Genomic DNA, 19,538 nt, shown 5'->3' on the forward strand with positions numbered 1-19,538 from the left:
GAAAGTTGTGTCTTGAGTTAATAGATAGTGACTTTTCTTCATCTCAGGGATTTCTGTGAATAGACTCCTAGATGCACACACACACACACACCCTGCACTTCTTGTCGAAGCTGAGAGCTTGATGAAACTAAGGAGTTTGAGTAAATGAGGTACTCTGACAACTACGGCTCCTGTGGGGTCTACAACTCTGAGGCCTTGGGTGTTATTCTCTAGAGAGCTGGCAAAGCGACAGAGAAATAAACTAGCCTGCAACATTACAGAGATTTCACGTTGAATCATAGAGTTGGAACATGCCTCAAAGGTCATATAGTCCAATTCTTGGTCGATGCTGAACACCCACTGTTTCAGCACCCCTCGTTCAGCCTCAGATAAAGAACTTCTAATGATGGACTGTCAAGCAGCTAATACCATTGGGAAGTTGTTCCTAATTTTTAGCTGATACCTTGCAATATGAATCTGTTAGTTCAGATAATACACTCTGGGCACGAGAAGACAAATTTGCTCTGTCATCTATGTGACAGTCCTTCAGATATTTGATGACGGGTGGATATTGCCTATTAATTGTTTTTTCTCCAGGCTGAACATGCCTGTACAGAGAAGCTATATTGGGTGGCTCCCGTCAGTCAAGAGTAGAATACCTAGCTAGAGAACAATGATCTGTCACTGTGTGGCTTCGTATGCATGTCAGAAAGGATCTCAAATGCAAAACTTCTCAAAAGGAAATCTATATTGACTGACCTTGAGGCAGTCACACAGCAACATAGCTGTGATTTATCTTTTGATGTGGTGTTTTTCATTTGCAAAGTGCTTCATAGTCTTTTCTGCTTCACTGCAGTATCACAAAACGATGAGGTCGGGGTTAATATTTGCAAATGAGTGTGGGAGATGGGGTGGGACTGTGCACCCCCCCACACACACACACACAGTCCCACCAAAATATGGAGATGCTCTGACTTCCATTGTTGGCATATGATGGCATAAGAATCCCACAAATGACGATTGGCAGCCCGCAAAATATCCTTGCCTGCAACTACTGGTTCAATCAATACGAAGGGCAAAGGGCAAGAATCTCATAGCTTAATAAGTTGTGTTGATACAAGAAAGCTACTGACAGGGTATCGGGGAGCCTGTCCCTTTTAGAAATCAACAAGAAAACAAAAAAGCCAGCAGTGATACAAAACAGAGCATTCGGACCATATCCACAGAAAAGCTTATTCACTCTTCCACAAGGGTAGAACAACAATCTCAAGCTCTGGGATTTTGAATATAAAAGGAGACAATATCAGGCAAACTATCCCAGAAGGGGCATTGCATTCCACTAGGATGATTAGATGTGAAACATAATCACATGATCATCTTCTCCAGCAAGATTTCAATGAGAATATGAGAACTCGCTGAAGACAAAGCTTGGGGAAGTCTTTGTTGGGGTGGGTGGGGTTGGTTAAATGAAGGTATTTGCCATATTTTTTTGGTAAGGGTAATAAAGGCAGTGGTATTTAATTCCTCCTCCCCCCTTGCAGATATATGGGAGTTGTTGTTGGCATCTGTCTGTCTCGAAAGGATGGAGAAGTGTACCTTTAGGGGTGAAGTCAAACTGTTGGAAGGTTACAGCACTTGCTGTGGTTGTTGAGACCAATACAGGAGAGACATGTCTTGTTGTAACTGGGACAGATGAAGGTGCCTGGCTGTGTTGCTGCAGGTGCACCGTGGCGTTTCTTCTCTCTGTGCTTCTCCAGTGGTCATTCCTCCTCTGGCCACTGCCACAAGACCTGACTGTCTGTCAGGGAGCCGACTGTGATTATTTGGTGGTGAGGGAAATAAGCACTTATTTAAGCAACAACACCCAAGATGGCTTAAAAGATCAAATTGAAAACAACACATCAAATCTACACACACACACACACACACACACACACACACACACACCCCTTTGGTTATCACTCATGGCCGAGTAAGATTATCTTCCATGAACACGGTCTTAAGAGTGAGTCTGTAAGTGACTTTGGAGGCCAGTTCTGGATCTACAGGTCCTTCCACAGTGGGGACATAGGTTTCTGGGTGGCAGTTGATCATGGTGAGGGTTTGCCAAATGAGCTCGCTTTTAGCTCGCTTCTCCCTTTCATCCTGGGTTCAAGTGTCTTCAAAGTCCATGACACCTTTGGTAAAGGCTGTTCTCCAATTGGAGCACTCACAGGCATACCTGCCAAGTCTCCCGCTGAAAAATGCGGGATCAGCGGCGGTGTGCACCAAGTGTGGGCACCAAGATGGCCGCCGGGCATGCATAGAAGCAATTTCTGGGGCCGCTCTGACCATGTGTGGGCACCGGAAATAGGGCAGAGCGGCACCAGAAGTCGCTTCTACGCATGCCCGGCAGCCAACTTGGTGCCCACACATGGGCAAAGCAGCACCCAAAATGGAGGCTCCCTGGCAGGCAGGAAATCCAGGGGATTTCCGGGATTTTTCTCCATTCAGGAGAACAGCAGGAAACGGATTAAAATCCGGGGGTTTCCCGTGAAAAACAGGGTACTTGGCAGCTAAGCTCATAGGCCAGTGTATCCCAGTTGTCTGTGTTTATACTACATTTTTTTAGATTTGCCTTGAGACAGTCTTTAAACCTCTTTTGTTGACCACCAGCATTACGCTTCCATTTTTAAGTTTGGAATAGTTGCTTTGGAAGATAATAATCAGGCATCCAGACAACATGACCAGTCCAAGGAAGTTGATGTTGAAGAATCATTGCTTCGACCCTGGTGACCTTTGCTTCTTCCAGTACACTGGCATTGGGCTTGCCTGTCTTCCCAAGTGAGGTAAAAAATTTTTCAGAGACACTGTTGATGGAATCTTTCAAGGAGTTGGAGATGGCGTTTATAAGTGGTCAGTGTTTCACAAGCATACAGTAAGGTTACCAGTACAATAGCTTTGTAAACAAGCATACACACTTAAGGTCTCCCTTAACCGGGAGTTCTATAGTCTGCATATGGTCACGGGGACAGTCCTTTCCTGTTGCCCAGCCTAACTCAATTCACATGCTGATGGGAGAAATTCTGGAGGAGAGCCTCTCCAGAGGATCTTTATGAGCAAGCAGGGGTGAGGGAACTGTTGTCCTTCAGATGCTATTGGACTCCAGTTTTCATCATTCCTGACCATTGGCCATCTTGGCAGAAGCTGATGGGGTTGTAATCCAAAAACACCTGGAGAGTCTAAGGTTCCTCAACTTTCCAGGACTGAACTCTCTGATGTTGAAAACGTAGCATGCAGTAGTTCATGACTCTTTGTTTCTTACATAAGAGATTTAGCATTAAAGATTTAAGGAGTCCAAAATGAAAAGCCAAGAGTAGTTACACAAGAGACACACATTGTAGAACCAGAGAAAAAGAGAAAATCAATAAGCTACATTGGTTTACTATTTTATGGTTTAACATTTTATGATGGTGGCATGACCCTTTTTGGCCTTATTTTTACACTGACCTGATATCTAATTGCTAGGCTAACTTGAAATATTTTATCTAATAATAAAACGAATTCTTTTGTTTATGGTATTTAAGAATCTAACAGCCTCATCCTTCCTCCCCATTTCCCAAAAGAGAAGTTAAAGATCACAGCACGGAAGAGGCAAACTTTTTTTTATTAAAAAAAATCAATACATTTTATTGTTGTGTGAAAATGCAGCAGAGGAGATAGCTAGGTAAATAAAGGCATTTTCATGCAAGCACATGTCTTACAGTCATACCTCAGTTTAAGTACGCCTTGGTTTGAGTATTTTCAGTTTAAGTACTCCATGGACCTGTCTGGAATGGATTAATCCACTTTCCATTACTTTCAATGGGAAAGTTCGCTTCAGGTTAAGTACGCTTCAGGTTAAGTACACTTCAGGTTAAGTACGGACTTCCAGAACCAATTACACTCATACCTCAGGTTAAGTACGCTTCAGGTTGAGTACTCCGTGGACCCACCTGGAACAGATTAATCCACTTTCCATTACTTTCAATGGGAGAGTTCGCTTCAGGTTAAGTACAGACTTCTGAAACCAATTGTGTTTGTAAACCGAGGTACCACTGTATTTAGTAAGCCACTTCTCTATGTGTGCTAACCTGTTAGCAATTTCTTCTTTTGAGATGTTCTCAAGGTCAATACACCTCTTCAGAATATGCTTATTTAATTTGTTTCTTGTGTGTGCATATTGGCACTACAAAGCTGTATGACAAGGACATGGCCAAAGCTTTTTGTCAATGGAAATGTGAGAAATGTGACTTGGACAGTTCCTTGGACCACATTTCTCCACCAAATGTGAACCATCCATGTTGTGAAAGGAAAAGATCCAGCACCAATTGCTAACTGTGATCCTTCCGGCCAACTCAAGAGCAGCAGTAAGGTTTCCTTATGTTACTAATGCAAATATGACACTTGTCATAACTTGAATGTTGAGGAAATGTTGACTCTTCTGGGTGCCTCTGCCCTCTGAGGTGACCCGGGTGATGACTGGGGAGAAAGCCTTCTCAATGGTGATGCCCTCTTTGTTGAACACTCTTCCCAGGCAAACTTTCCTGGTACTCCTCTTTGTGTTGTTTTGGCACCAGCTGAATATCTCTCCCCCCCCCCAACCTAGCCTTATAAATAGTCTGTGCTAATTTTAACTTCGGAGCTCCTGCTAGGTTTTAAATGCTGCTCATTTATTTTCTGTGTTTATTCTGCTTTAATTGTTTCAGTTGTTGATTTTATTGTTTTAAAGCACAGGTACCAAAAGGGCGGGGTCAAGTTGTAGAAAATAAATAGGTAATTTGCATATGGAAAAAGGTAAAATGTGTTTTGTTTGTGGGGTGGATTTCAGCATTAGCGCATGTGCTTAGATTTCCATTTTCAAGATGCAAGTTCCTAATTAAAAATAAATGAAACACAAACAACTATTTCTGAATTGTGAAAAAGTGATGGATTTTCAATGTCTGCAAAATCCAATATGGGCACCAGCATAAAATGTGCTTAGCTGAAATAGGCTGACAGATTTTGTTACCTATAAAAAAAAATAAGGCACCTTCCACTATAGGTTGGAAGGGTCCAAGTTGTATTTAGCTTCCCTACTGATCTGATTAATCCCTGCAGTTTAGACTAAACTAAGTTAATTGCCCCCATGAAGTTGAATGAATATGTTGCTAGAAGCATCATTCTAAGACACCCTTCCCCAACCTGGTGCCCTCCAGATGTTTTGGACTATGTGGCTGGCTGTGTCTGATGGGAGTTGTAGCCCAAAACATTATGGGTGCCAGATTGGGGGAGGCGGTTTTAAGACAGAACAGCTTGGTGTGGCCCAAGAGGCAGTCATGATTAGAATAACAATATGGAAGAGAGCTTGGCTGTGGAAGGATGGTAAAAATAGAAATAAAAAATGAGATTGAATGGTTTTGTTCCTTGAAATGTCTCTTATCGTCCATGTATGGTATGAACTCTTCACCCTATTAATCATGAAAGAATTATTTATTACAAAGTGCTAATTTGAGGGCCTGCCTTCAAGGGCTGCTACTTAGAGTCTTCCCTTCAATAATTCAGTTCACTATCTCACTTGGCTGCTCCCTGACACATGCAAAACTACATCTCATGCCCTCTTAAGTTGGAGACCGATGGGAGTTTTGAAGAAAGCTGAAAGTGGTGCAAGACAGGCATTGTTGCCCTGGGTGTACATACACATTTCATTGATCACAGTGAGTTTCTCGTTTTGGTTTTTTTGCACCACTAAAAAGCTGCAAAATGGGTTTACCAAAGGTGAAAGAGGAAGAGTACTGCTATAGCTTCTAGCCAACCATTCCTGCTCTTCCTTTTGTCAGGCAGACTGCACATTAGTCAGCCAGAATGGGTAGCAAATATTTCCTTATGGAAGCAACTTCTTGATAGAGCCAGCCCTGCCATTAGACAGAGTTAGGAAGTTGCCCCAGGCAGCCGGTGCTGTGTGTCCTCAGGGTTAGCTTACTGCCCCATGGCGCAGTGGGTGACTCTGTTCCATCACCAGTGTTGAATAGGGAACTGTCAGTTTTGGCTCCCTTCATTTCTCATTTTACCCATCTTAAACTGACTTCTCTACATTTGGAAGCAATTTGCAAAATCATCAGCATTTTAGTGCAAACTCTCTTAACACATTTTTATAAGCAACTTTGATTAATGTACACGTTTTGACAAGCACTTTCCCCCAACATAATGCATTTGCGCACATTGTTTTCACCAATATCTTCATTTTTATGCATGCGTCTCCTAAAATATGCATTTTTGTAAACAATGGTTGAAGAACCAAAATTCGGATAAGTGCAAATTTCAAAGGATAGCTTGTGTTTCAGTTCATATATTGTTTTGGAAAGTGTGGATTTGAGAGATCCAGTTTTAAATGCATACTGAGTCAAATTTCTCCTCCGTTCCTAATGTTGAAGTAAGATTCCACTGCCATTCAAGTTGTCTTTTGTACATGGAATGGGGGAGGGCAGGCTACACATAGAAATATGATTCCTTCGTTCCAACATAAGCATGATGGAAAAGAAACCCGTTTATTCTCATACACAACTCATTTTTCAAATAACTCCCTCCACCTATACCATCCCATTCTTCTCCAGCCTCTGCTCATTCACTCCCCTCTCCCACATACACAACAATGCAGTCTTAGGGTACTCCTCCATGTGAGATGTCCCTTGAGAAGGCAGGAGCCCATAGCCCAGTGACAAAGCACGCAGCTTTGATGCTGAAGGTCCTAAGTTCAATCCCTGCCATCTCCAATTAAATGGGTGGGTAAGCTTTGGGGCGGGGGTGTCAAAGCCTGCATCCCATCAGAAGAAAGTGACAGGGGGACACATACTGGTGGTGATAGGTTGGGCCAAAGCAAAAGGTTATGGGGGGGCATCGCTTATCTCTCCCTTTCACCCATCCCTCCATTTGCACATCTGACCATCATCCAGTAACACTTATCCCCTCCTTACCTGCTGCATTTCAAGCCACATGTTTACATCGCCGTAGACACCATTTCCTGGCTTGTTTCCCCACACCTGCAAACCTTCCAAATTCCTATTCAAGGAAGCCAAGCTCTGCGCATGTGCTGTCCTCTGCGCATGTGCAATGGATGGCTGAAGTACAATGCACCTCTGCTTAACTGCGACTTACGTTTTCAAATTGGAAGGAAGCTGGTCTGAGGGGAAAGGCATTAAACAGCAGAAACTACAGGATGCATAAATAAGGACTGTGGCTAATGGTCGTGTGCACTAAGCTTCGAACACCAGCATTGAGAGTGCACAGGAGCCACAGTAATGTGTACACAGCTTCCCTCTCACCATCTTTTCCTCTTAAAGAAGAGGTGGAGGGCCTTTTGTCAGCACCAAGCTGTGGGTTGCCAACTTGTGAGTTAATGGATTGAGCTTAGAAAATGCTTCTTCTTACAATCATGTAGAGCCCCTGTAAGTCAGACAATCATGGGCTCTGCCTCAGTACAGTGGTACCTCAGGTTAAGAACTTAATTCATTATGGAGGTCCGTTCTTAACCTGAAACTGTTTTTAACCTGAGGTACCACTTTAGCTAATGGGGCCTCCCGCTGCTGCCGCGTGATTTCTGTTCTCATCCTGAAGCAAAGTTCTTAACCCAAGGTACTATTTCTGGGTTAGCGGAGTCTGTAACCTGAAGCATCTGTAACCTGAAGCGTCTGTAACCCAAGGTACCACTGTATAAGACAGTCCAGAACTTTAACGTCTTCATACATTCAGTCGCTCCTTTCTCATACACTTGCCTGCTCTTCCTGTTGCCATCATTGTGCTCAACCCAAATAAGCTTGTTTCCTCATCCTTGGGGCAAGATGGGCTTTGAACAGCGCCATGTGTCAGGGATCAGGGCAAGTGGGTTGAAAACGAACCTCATTCTCTAAAAAAATATAAAAATAAAAATCAGCCAGCAGACCTGCTACCCTGGCAGGCCACATGCTCAGGCTGTTAACCATCGTTCCTGGATGTTGGAATGGAGGGGAGCAACTAGGAGGTGGGCAGGGAAATGCTTGTCATCTCTGAAGTGTGCAGGCATATACCATCTGCCTCCCCAGCAGTTGTCATTCCTTGCACCTTAAAGTGCTTCACCAACCACACTTTGCTGTTCTTGTGAAACCGGCTCCTTGCTATATTGGGGTCAGTTGAAAAACTGCAAAAAAGAAAGAAAGAAAAGCAGCTTTCAAGTAACAGATTGGGCAAATCCCACAGGAGTCTCTGCTGTGCTTACAGCCTACTCAGAGCAAGGCAGACTACCTTGAGATGGTGGGGGATGTGCTGTTGTTGCTACTCCTACGGCAAGTTAAGCATGAAAGGCAAGGTGGGAAGGGAGAAGATTGTGAGAAGGGGCACAGTGAGAAAATGATTCAGAGTCCCAAGGGTGGGTCTGATGAACGCTTTTAGCAACCCAGAGATTACTGCTGTAGCTTCACATATAACACGGGCAACCATTTCCCCTTCTAAGATACAGAATCAGCCCAGCTAGCTTGATAGTTGCCTCCCTTCCTGTACAGTAGGTGGCAAGGCTGAGAAGTGGGGACGGAAAGAGAGGTGCCTCAATGTGCTGCAACTCCATTATGGCCCACGCATGTGCATGTATGTGTGCTCATGCGCACCTGTGTGCCGGGCGGCGTCACTTCTCCTTCTGCCTGTGATAGTCGCTTCCTACGTTGAGCACGGGGATGAGCAGTCCGAGCAGCCACCTCTTCCCAAAGACCTCTTCCAGGTTCTTCTTCCAAGGACGGGCTCGTGCCGCCACCCCCTTCCGCACCTGGTACCGCGTTTGGCCTCGCAAGATCAGCAGCATTTGGTGGCAGCAGAAGCCGGCGCAGGCGAGTCCGATCCCCAGCCAGAGGTATAGCATGAGGATGACAAACATTTCCGAGCTTAGCAGAGCTCCTGCGGACCCAAAGGGGAAGGGAAGAGAAAATGTTGGGAGATTTGGGACAGATAAAAGAAAGTACATCTTCACACGGTGCATTGTTAAGCTATGGAACCCACTGCCATGGGAGGCAGGGATGGCTGCCATCTTGGATGGCTTTGAAATGGGGTTGCATCAATTCCTTGAGGGTATCAAGGGCTACTAGCCATGACAGCTATGGTCCAACTGCATGGTGAGAGGCAGTGATGCTTCTGAATACCAACTGCAAGAAACTACAGGGAGGTAGATTGGTTTTGAACTCAGGTTCTGCTCGTGGGGTTTACCAGTTGGCCACTGTGAGAACAGGATGCTGCACCACATGGGCCATTGGCCTGATCCAGCAGGCTTTCCTTATGTTGTAACGTGGACATTCACTCATGGTGTGATGATATCTGTCCATCCTGGAACAGAGAAAATGGTTTGTCCACACATATCATAGGGCGGTATATAAATTCAATAAGTAATATAATACTTATTGAATAATACTTTTATACTGGAGGCAGTTGGCAGAGTGCCCAAAGGAAGTTTGCTGTGAAAGTTTGTTGTGACATGTGCCAAGGCCTAGACCCTAGCAGAGAATTCATGGCTGCACCCCAAAGCTCCCCCCTACTTCTGCCCCCCCTCCCCCTTCCATCGCTCTTGCTAAATGCTCTCTCCAAGCCTTCAAGCAGTGCAAGGAGATGGAACTGCACTGGCTTCACTCTGTCCATTGGGCACAGAAGAGGTGATGACAGTGACAAGGAGCAGGGTGTCCCTGAGGGCATCTTGCCAGAGCTCCCTACGCCCTCCAAAACCTGAAGCCAACATGGCTTGTTTGCAGTTAGTGGCTTAATCTAGTGCTTAGAAGCAGATTTTCAGCTGCCAAGAGCTAGAATAGGCTCAGTAGCAGAACATTTGCAGGTTCTAGGTGGAACCCCCAGCATCTCCATGTTCAGGACTGGGAATGTCCCTGGTCTGGACCTCTAAAGAGCTGCTGCCAGTTAGTGTTGACAGAACTGAGCCAGGTAGGCCATTGGTTTGCCTCAATATGAGGTAGGTTCTTCTGATTTCAGTTCTTTCGCAGTACAGCAAGCAGAGGTGAAATGTGGCAGATGTAGAAGGTTTACTTAACAATTAAACAGAATCAGGGGGAGGAAGATGCAGGACTAAGGCTGGAACCATACTTTTCTAAGGAATAAGCCTCACTGAACAAACTTCCAAGTAGATTGGCATACATAAGATTGCATGGTTAAATAAATATTTCAGTTGTCTTTTTTTCAGCAGCTCCTTAATTGCAGTATCAGGGTGGGGGGAGTGGAGTTAAAATCCAACATTTCTTTAGAGTAGTTTACATTGCAGCTAATTCTTAGTGACAGGGTCAAAATGGAAAATTCTGCAGAATATAAGCAACATCCCAGTCATTAGTCTAAATGTCAGGAGATAAGATAAAACAATGCACAAAAATGAGCCTTCTAGGAAGAATTCGAATAGGAAATGTGTTGTCATATGACTTGGAGAGCAGGAGCTCCATCGCATATGAAGCTGTAAGAAAGCAGGAGGCTTTCGATGTTATTGTGCTTAATTCCTCTCTTTGGGAATCAACCATGTTGTCAGATGTGCCAAACATTGACAGTTTGAGGTTGATATATTAATCCTACCCCACCTATGTATATAGGCTAGACCAGAGGCTTCTGCCAGGATTGGATCTAGAGACATTTGGCACATGTAATATTGAACCATTGGGATGTTAGCCAAAAGAAATGGACCTTTGTTGCCTGCTCTGGCTGTAGAAGTCAGCAGTTAACTGATCTTTCCCATCTGCTTATATTCTCTGCATTCCTAACCAGCCTCACCAGAACAGCTTCATTATAAACCTAACACTTTGCACTGAGCCCATGCAACCTTATTCTTGACCTTTGTTTATTGCCTACACAGGCTTCCTTCTCACTTAATAACTCAACTCTTCTCCTGGGGCACTCTGCTGCTGTCCTGAAAGTTGTGATTCTCCTACTAGGGGATTTCAAGGGGAGGCTCCTGTTCAGAAATACTGAATTGGAATTTACTGAGAATTTTGATTCTGCCTAGAGCAGCAATAAATCTGCTAGCACATTTGCAAAGCTAAGCAGGATCCAGTAAGATTTCAAATTGGATGGGGAACCATGTGTTGAGATTCCTACATTGCAGAGGGTTGGACTAGGCGACTCTCAGGGTCCCTTCCAGCTCTATGGTTTTTTGTCTTGTTGTAGATCAGAGGTTTTCAACCTCTTTGAGTCCACAGCTCCCTTAACCAACTACTTTCTTACTGTGGCATCCCTGTGGGACTCAGGAACCCAGTTATGTCACCCCTTGCCTCACCCTTTTTCGAACACCCTCCCTTGTGAAGTGTTCTCTCCGGGCAGCTTCTACTGCCATCCCTGGTCTCTGAGCTGCTCCACCCCCCATCCCAAAGAGAGGTGCTTCCTAGAGGCACTATTCACCTGCAGAGCTTATATCCAAGGCTGCTGCAATAAACAGTTGTGCAAGCCTTTGGGAGGCAGAGTCATAAGAGAGCATCAGAGGAGGGAAGGAAAGAAAGAGGGACAAAGGCCAATGTTGCCTGTGGCACCCCTGACCATCATTCAAGGCACCCCAGGGTGCCACGGCACACAAGTTGAAAACCACTGCTGTAGCTGTTTGTTGACTTAGCAATTCTAGTTACAGGTAGGTAGCCGTGTTGGTCTGAGTCGAAGCAAAATAGAAAAAAAATCCTTCAGTAGCACCTTAAAGACCAACTAAGTTTTTATTTTGGTATGAGCTTTCATGTGCATGCATACTTCATGAAGTGTGCATGCACATGAAAGCTCATACCAAAATAAAAACTTAGTTGATCTTTAAGGTGCTACTGAAGGATTTTTTTTCTATTTAACAATTCTAGGTTGATTATGTTGTCAACAATTACTGTGGCTATGAACAGTCACTGTGTTTATTCTGCATGCATCTAAGCTTTAACTCAGACTGTACTTTTTACCTGTCACAATCATTTGAATTCACTGTTTACAATTTCTCCCTTCCCTGTACCTAATACCTAATACCTTATAAGGATGAAATGGGCTGGCTCCACAAACATGCCGCAAGAAATCTGTTAGTCTTTTAAGGCGCCATGAGCTTTTATTATTTTCTCTTTTTGAGCTACAAACTAACACAGGCACCTCTCTGGAATAATACTGGAATAGATAGAATCAGGACAGTGCCAATTTGTGTCTCTCCCTACCCCCACCCCACCCCTTGAATATATTTACTTTGATCAAGAAATATATTCACCTTCCTCAAAAGAAAAGCTGGTTTAATCTTTTCATTTATCATTTATCACGTGGATTCATTCAAAAGCCCCCGAAAGCCAGTCACATCTTAATCCTGTTGAACTCAATGGGCTAAATTAGGGTGCATACACACATTGCTCAAATTGACCAAAGCCACAGGAAACCAGAAGTACGACAGGAACATAGCTGCCAAGTTTTCCCTTTTCTCGTGAGGAAGCCTATTCAGCATAAGGGAAAATCCCTTTAAAAAAGGGATAACTTGGCAGCTATGGACAGGAAGCCTTTTGGGGCAAGACGAGAAACCTTCCCACATTGTACCCTTTGTCATAATTCCAGACCCTAGTTCTTATCTTTAAAAAAGGGCTGAGGAAATTCTGGCTCTGGCTGAACTGCAACTTCCATCAACCCTGATCATTGGCCATGCTGGTTGGGGTTGGTAGCAGTTGGAGTCCAACAACATTTCCCGCCCTCCCATCCCCACAGGTGGGCGAGGTTTGCGGCACCGAATGGGGCTTACCTGGGCGGGTGCCTCCCACCGGCTCAGGTTGGCCTTTGACCCGCCCCCGGCCAGGTAGGACAATGGACGGATGGACGGACGGGGGTGGGACTGAGGCAAAAAGAAAAGAGGCTGAGCCTTTTGGCCAGGCCTTACTTGGATTTTTCTTTCAGGTTCACCCACCCTCCCTCCCTCAAATTATTACGTTCTTGCCTCCACATAATTTCATCCTAAGTCAGCGGTCATCAAGTTAACGATTTTTCCTTACAGACTAATATTTTGCATTCCAGGTCAGCGGGCGCTGCTGCGGTCGTAAGATGGTTGCTGTATTCAGAACCGGGAAGGAATTTTCCCTGCATTGGCAGGTTTCGCCTTCCCCGCAGCAATTCGTCACAACTTTGGCGATTTTAGGCCTTGGCAAAGTATCCTTTAGTCTATCATCAGGTTTCATGCTCCCTTCCCATGCGGCGGCGCTTGCAGGGCCCATTAAAGGGCAAAAACCGGGAGTCCCTGGTCCTAGAGCAGTGGCATGTAGGTCAAACTCCCGGGCCGAGGTTAGTGGAAGGGCATGCTGTTTGCGCTTTACAGTCCCCTCCCACGGTACCTCATTAGCCTGCATATCCTCAGCCAGACAGGCTGAGAGGGTTACCTGCCAAGGCCTATGCCAAGTTTCCCACTTCTGAAGCTCAAGTAAAGTTGTGGCCAATTTGAACCCATAGCCTACTCTGGTCTCTGGTCTCATCCTTTGGGGGGAAGGGGTAGGCACCCCAGACAAGGATTAGCGCGTGTGCCCGCAAATGGAAGGCTACAAGTTCTCCAGGCCTGCTTTAAAATGGCTTAGGACTACAAACCTAAAAACAACAACCCACCCCTGCGATAAATCTGCCTGCTTTAAGAGATCCACTAATGAGGCCTTCCAGTATATCTCTTTATCTTCCAAGGTTTGCCTGGTGAGGATCTGTGAATGTGCCTGTAACATTGCGACAGACTGAACTTTAAGAAAAGATCTTTAGCCAGTTGAAACACCAAATGCACACGAAAGCTCATACCAAAATAAAAACTTAGTTGGTCTTTAAGGTGCTACTGAAGGAATTTTTTTACCATACTTGGCGTTTCACTACAATGTTCTATGTTCAAGTTATTTGAACATTTATGTTCAATATTTTGTTTTCCTATTAACCTTGCTGCTTTAAAAGTGTGTTTTATTTGACCTTCATCTGTAATGTTTTGATACTCTATCATTCTTTATTTGATGCTTTAAGTTAACTTGTAAGCCGTTTAAAATATATAGAAATGATTTCAATGAAATAAACAATCTTGTAAAGAAGTGCCGGCGGAGCAGCTTAAATGTATGTAACAAAGCAGGGTGATATAACACAAACATCCTGGCTTTGAATGCCTGCAATAGGATAAAAACCCATTCTTTCGATTTAAGCCATAGATGATCATCATTAAACTACTGTTAGTTAATGAGTTTCATATTGGGTGTTACCAATAATGGTGCTACTGCTAGGTATTCCCCCTTACTTTAATGGTATGAAAATCAGAGGAAAATAATAGTTTGTTTTAAAAATATTATATAATGTCTATGGAGAAGAAAATTGGACCAGACTATTAGCTAGTTTTAATAGCTTCGGTGACTCATAGAACTATGTAACAAACTCATTTCTCCAAATAGCCTAAGAAGCATCCCAAACAGCTGGATAATTAGGCAGTGGTTTAAACAGAAATGCATTTACCTGTAGTTAAATTTCTTCAGGGATACTCAGAAAACATGTACAAAACTCAAATATATCAGGAGATTTGAATAAAATGGAGAGACATGACCAAGGGTTCTACTATGCAATCCTTGATTATGTTTAAAGAGTTTTCTATATCATTTATCAAGGTATTTATATAATGATCAAACCTTAGCAAGTAATAATTCCTTCAGGGTTCTGTAAATGACATTTGTTATGTTACTATCTCAGCTTGAAGGAGATATATTGCCAAGAGGTCAGTAGGAAAGATCAGAATTATTCTCATCCAAGCATTTGACTATAAAAGTCAGTAGAGAGAACCATCCTAAGCAAAGCATAGCCAAATCACAATTCCTGCTCAACGCAGGCTGGGGTTGTCACATGAGTCTCACTGCCCATTCACAAAGGCATGATGAGTAGCCATTGATAGACTTGTTCTCCATGGTGACAAGGGTGGGGAAACTGCAGTCCTCCAGATGGTGTTGAACTCCAACTCCCATCAGCCCAGCCACCATGACCAATGGTCAAGGATGATGGGAGCTGTAGCCCAGCAACAGGTTCCTCACCCCTGCTTTAGGAAATAGTCTTTACTTTAAATGCCATTTAAGCTAATGGCCATCATCCCTTTCTTTTATCTGCCCTGAATTTGCTGCTCATCCCATTTCATCAGTTAACTCTCCAATATGGTGGCGAGGGAGAGAGAGAGAGATTCTCTGCCACCACATTGTAGTGAATCCCCATGACAGCTTGTTACAGTATAAGGAGACTGTGGCAGCTGGTTATTCCAAGAGTCTTCTGTAAACTTGAAAGAGACGTTAAGGGGATATGTTCAACATTGCTTTCTAAATGCAATGTCATCCTTCCATCCTTGTCAGGTCCCATTAGTTGCAGGAAAGCATCATGGACACTAAATAGCGAAAGAGAGACCAGGCTCCTTTGGAAAGCAATAAAATTAAATAAAATCACAGACATATGTAATTTCTCTCCTGTGAGATGGATTTGAAACAGTGGGTAGGGGGTCTGGAAGCAGACATTAATTGAATGCCTGTGCTATCTCCTTTCAATGCTCAGGCTGTAGCAGGAGATGTGCTGAGACATTTTCTCCCAGAAAAGGCTTCAAGCTTCATTTTAGGTGTCGCGTTTCTAACATTTGCAGAGGGAAAATTGTCAATTTCTTTGTTCCCGCTTCTAATTGAAATTCTCCTGTAAGCCACTTGCTTAAAAACACATATGGTTCCTTAATCTCCTTCTTGAAGCAAGCAAATACAGTAAAACAGCTGAAGTTGTTTGTTTTGATTATTCATTCTGAGCAAAGTTTGCAAAAGCTGAGTATGAAGCAGGCAGGCTAACTCAGCTCCCCCACATTTCACCACCTGAATGTCTTCATTTTCTTCCAGATGGACATGAGGTGATATGATGACAACACTATTGCTGTAACCTAATCATGTCAGAAATAGAATTTAAATTCAGTTGTGGGTTTTAGAGCATTGAAATCTAGGAACCAAATATTTTCCCTTTGCTGGCTTTTTAGGCTGGTGTTTTTAATGATTCTATGCTGCTCCATTCCTATGCTATCTTGAATCTGTTTTATGTTGGGTTCTGAGTTTTTATCTCATTTGTATTGAGATTGTTTTATTGATTGAATTGCATTTGTGTATTCTATTGATTTTTGTAAACTGCCCGGAGGACAGTTGAATGGGAGGTCTGGAAATGGGAAGGCTGCCTGAATGAATTAATGAATGCTGAAGCACGATGACGATTTTGCATACCAATCCAATTTTGAAATCCATTCCAGGCCACCTAATGTGTAACACATCTGGCCATAGTTGCTCATTTCAGGAAGGTTATTTTGTGATGGAAGTGCCTATATGGCATGAAACAATTCCATCTTTCCCCACTTCAGGCTGTTTCATATCTGAAGACTGGGCAACCCAGTCAGGTGGGTGGGATACAGACTGGAAGTAGCGCTGCCGCCATTTGGAACTGGGCAGAGCAGCATCAAAAGTCGCTTCTGAGCATGCTCCGCCCAGTTCCAAAATGGCCGCCGCACCAGAATAAACCGGGGGAAAACAAAAAAATCCGTTTTTTCAGCTAGGAACAGCTGGAAAAAATGGGGATTTCCCGGGGAAAACGGGAGACTTGGCAGCTATGGCCTTAGCTCATGGGAGGACTGGTGGGGAACAGGCGATGGAATCAAGGAATCGCAACTGCAGTGGCCTTTCCTCTTCTTCTCCCTTTCCAGTTTATAAATGCTGGGCAGAGTCCAAACATCAGAATGAACTTGGCAAGCTGTCAGCTTAAGAAATTGATCCATCATTATTTTTTTAAAAAACAACAACCCCACTCTTCTCAGACACCATCTTAAAATAATATTGCAATGAAGGTCTACCTTCACACTACCATCTGAGTAAACTGTCGCTTGTGTGCTTATCAGCCATACAAATTTATCCTTTTATCTAAAGAACAAACTGGGTTCATTTAGCCTCAGTCATTATAAACAATAAAGAACAGACTAGAGTCAACAAGCCCGTGGATAATCTCAAAGCCAATATATACACCCCTGACCTTTTCCCAGTCCTTCCCTGGTTGTACAATGTTAGCAGCAGTAAGGGATATTAACGCTTCCTTGTAAGTTGTTCAGTCTATAAACTCTGGAAACACAATGCATTCAGACAGCAAGCCTGTTGGGTGGGAAAAATCACTTTCGGAACTGAATCCATCTGTGTGTGTGCCCACGACCCCAGCCCTACCATTAGGCAAAATGAGGCAGCTACCTCAGGCAACAGATCTTGGGTATTTAAAAAAGGGCAGCAACTTGTTATTTAAAGTGTTGTATATTTTCTACCAGGATAGAGAAAAGTTACTTGTCAGATTTTCTGCTTCAGGGATAAGCATAACTTGACTAGACTTGGGTACAGTTCATCTTAACTTGAGAGGTGGCATTTACTATTATGCCTCAGGCAGCAAAATGTATTGGGCTGGCTTTAGTGTGTGTGTGTTTCTCATTTTAATGATCTTTTCTATGGTTCTTGAATTTCAGAAGCGAGAGCAGTAGGGGTGGAAATTGACAAATACGAGGAGGGAAAACCAGAAAGTGGGAACAAACTGAGGTGTGGAGAAAAAGAAAAACAGCATGATGATGAGGCCTGTTTGATCTTGGTCAGAAAGGTCAGAATCTGAATCACATTTCAAATTCAGTCAGTAGAGCACTTGCAAGTGGGATGTAGCAGGGTGCCTCTCATCATTTCTGCTTTTTGTCTACCTCCACCATGAGACAATGACAGTGCAATCCTATGCATGCTTATTCAGCAATGGGACTTACTCCTAGCAAGTGTTTTTAGAGTAGCAGCTTATCAGTGCAATCCCCTGCATTTTAATAAGGGCAGATCCACACCACACATTTAAAGCACATCCAATGCCCATTTAAAGCACAGGACTTCTCACAGAGGATCACAAGAACTGTGGTTTACTGCTAATAGAGCTACAGTTCTTAATACCCTTCACCGAGTACAGTTCTTAGGGTGTTTTGGGGAAAGTCATTTGCTTTCAGTGCAAGCTAGATATGTTTTTAATGTGTGGTGTTGATCTGAAGGTTCAATAGGACTAGCTTAATTAGGGTTGCTGCCTAAATGAAGTATTAAATTATTAACTGCATTAGGTTTCTGCATAACGAGTTCCTGTCCTTTTCACAGGAACAGACATGATGTTCAGATCAAGAGGAACCAAAGTCCAGGTGATAACCAATGAGTTTCTGAGAAAATAGGACTCTGGAAAAGGAACCTTTCTTGCAAGCCTCTACACTAACTTCCCTCGGTCACATAATACAAGAATGAAATGCTCCTTCCATCGTCTTCCAAGATGTACAAAACCTTTCAGACAATGGCCTTGGGCTGGTCCACACTGAGTCACCCATAGGACATTGCAGGGTGCTTTTCTTGGAATCAAATCAATTATACATAGACAGCATTGGATGGTAGCCTGGAGCAGGCCCCAACCTTTGTGTATCAAGGTGGCCTTTGCACAGAACCCTAGCTTTTTTATTTGCTGGCTATTCCAATAAGCAGCCCCAGCAATTAAAGCAAAAGATGGGCGAAGAAACATAGGAAACCCACATATGCACAGACAGCCCCCTCCCCCCCGGCTCCTGGCAATGCTGGAGGGACAGCTGTTGTGGGAAAGGAAGTCTTATAAAGAAGGGTTGGCAGGGAGAGGGGGAGAGGGAAGGGAGCCACAGATCACCCCTTCTGCTAGAGGAGAAGACACTGACCTGAGAAGAACTGGCTGATGGACTGAGGCAGGAGAGTGAGGAATGCCAGTGGGTTGGCAAAGGAGGTGGAGAGCACAGTGGAAATGTAAGCCACCCCTGCCACCAAGGAATCCAGGCAAGCCAAAGCAGTATACAGGCAGAACATGACGAAGTTCCTCATGTTCCTGCTCCCAATGCAGTTCCCTGTGAAGAAACAGTGGTGGTCATGTCTTTGGGTGACCCGGGCACACAGTCTACAGAAGTGGGTGTTGGGTAAGGCCGAGTCAGGGGGGCAGCTCCCATCAGGCCAGTCGGGGGCCACGCCATCGGCTCCTCCTCCTCCTCCTCCAACCCAGTTCAGGCCCTTGCTCAGGTCCTCGGGGGTGTTCTGGATCACCAGGATGTAGTTGCCCAGCGCGTTGGCCGAGAGGAAGAGGAAAAGGGCGCCGTGCAGCAAAGCGGAGGAGCAGAAGAGCGGGGTGGCGGAAGGGTCTTTGAACATGCTGGGGATGAAGAGGAAGAGCTGGAGGACGAAGGTCACACAGGAGATGCACAGGAAGTAGGCAGGAGCAACCACATTGAGGAACCTGAGGACTAGCATGGTGGATTACATTCCTGCAACGGACAGCAAGAGGAGAGAGAGAAAGCAAGTGGTCACCAGCCTAGCCTGTGGACTTGCACTTTCCCATGCACACAAGGATTCCCCATTCGCCCCCCTCTCTCCCCCCTGGTGCTGGAGAAAAAGAAGCACCTCCTCACAGGTCTCCTTGGCTCTTTGTCCCTCCCAACCTGCTCCCTTCCTCAGTGGAATCTCTCACAAACACACCCCACACATTTCACCTCCTAGCTCTGCTCAGCGGTG

The 19,538-nt window shown here is 44.3% G+C and overlaps 1 protein-coding gene across 1 annotated transcript; it reads right to left on the bottom strand.

Moving 5' to 3' along the window:
• Positions 1 to 2,842: 2,842 nt before the first annotated feature.
• Positions 2,843 to 19,277, bottom strand: ZDHHC22 (zDHHC palmitoyltransferase 22). The gene is made up of 2 exons (XM_035118161.3): positions 18,698 to 19,277; positions 2,843 to 8,895 (listed from the first exon to the last, which is right to left on the bottom strand). Exons 1-2 carry the CDS (start codon positions 19,275 to 19,277, stop codon positions 8,630 to 8,632), a joined length of 846 nt encoding a protein of 281 aa, XP_034974052.2. The 3' UTR covers positions 2,843 to 8,629.
• Positions 19,278 to 19,538: the final 261 nt, after the last annotated feature.

Source organism: Zootoca vivipara, chromosome 1 (genome assembly GCF_965207765.1).
Source record: "Zootoca vivipara chromosome 1, rZooViv2.hap1.1, whole genome shotgun sequence".
NCBI classification, from domain to species: Eukaryota; Metazoa; Chordata; class Lepidosauria; order Squamata; family Lacertidae; genus Zootoca; species Zootoca vivipara.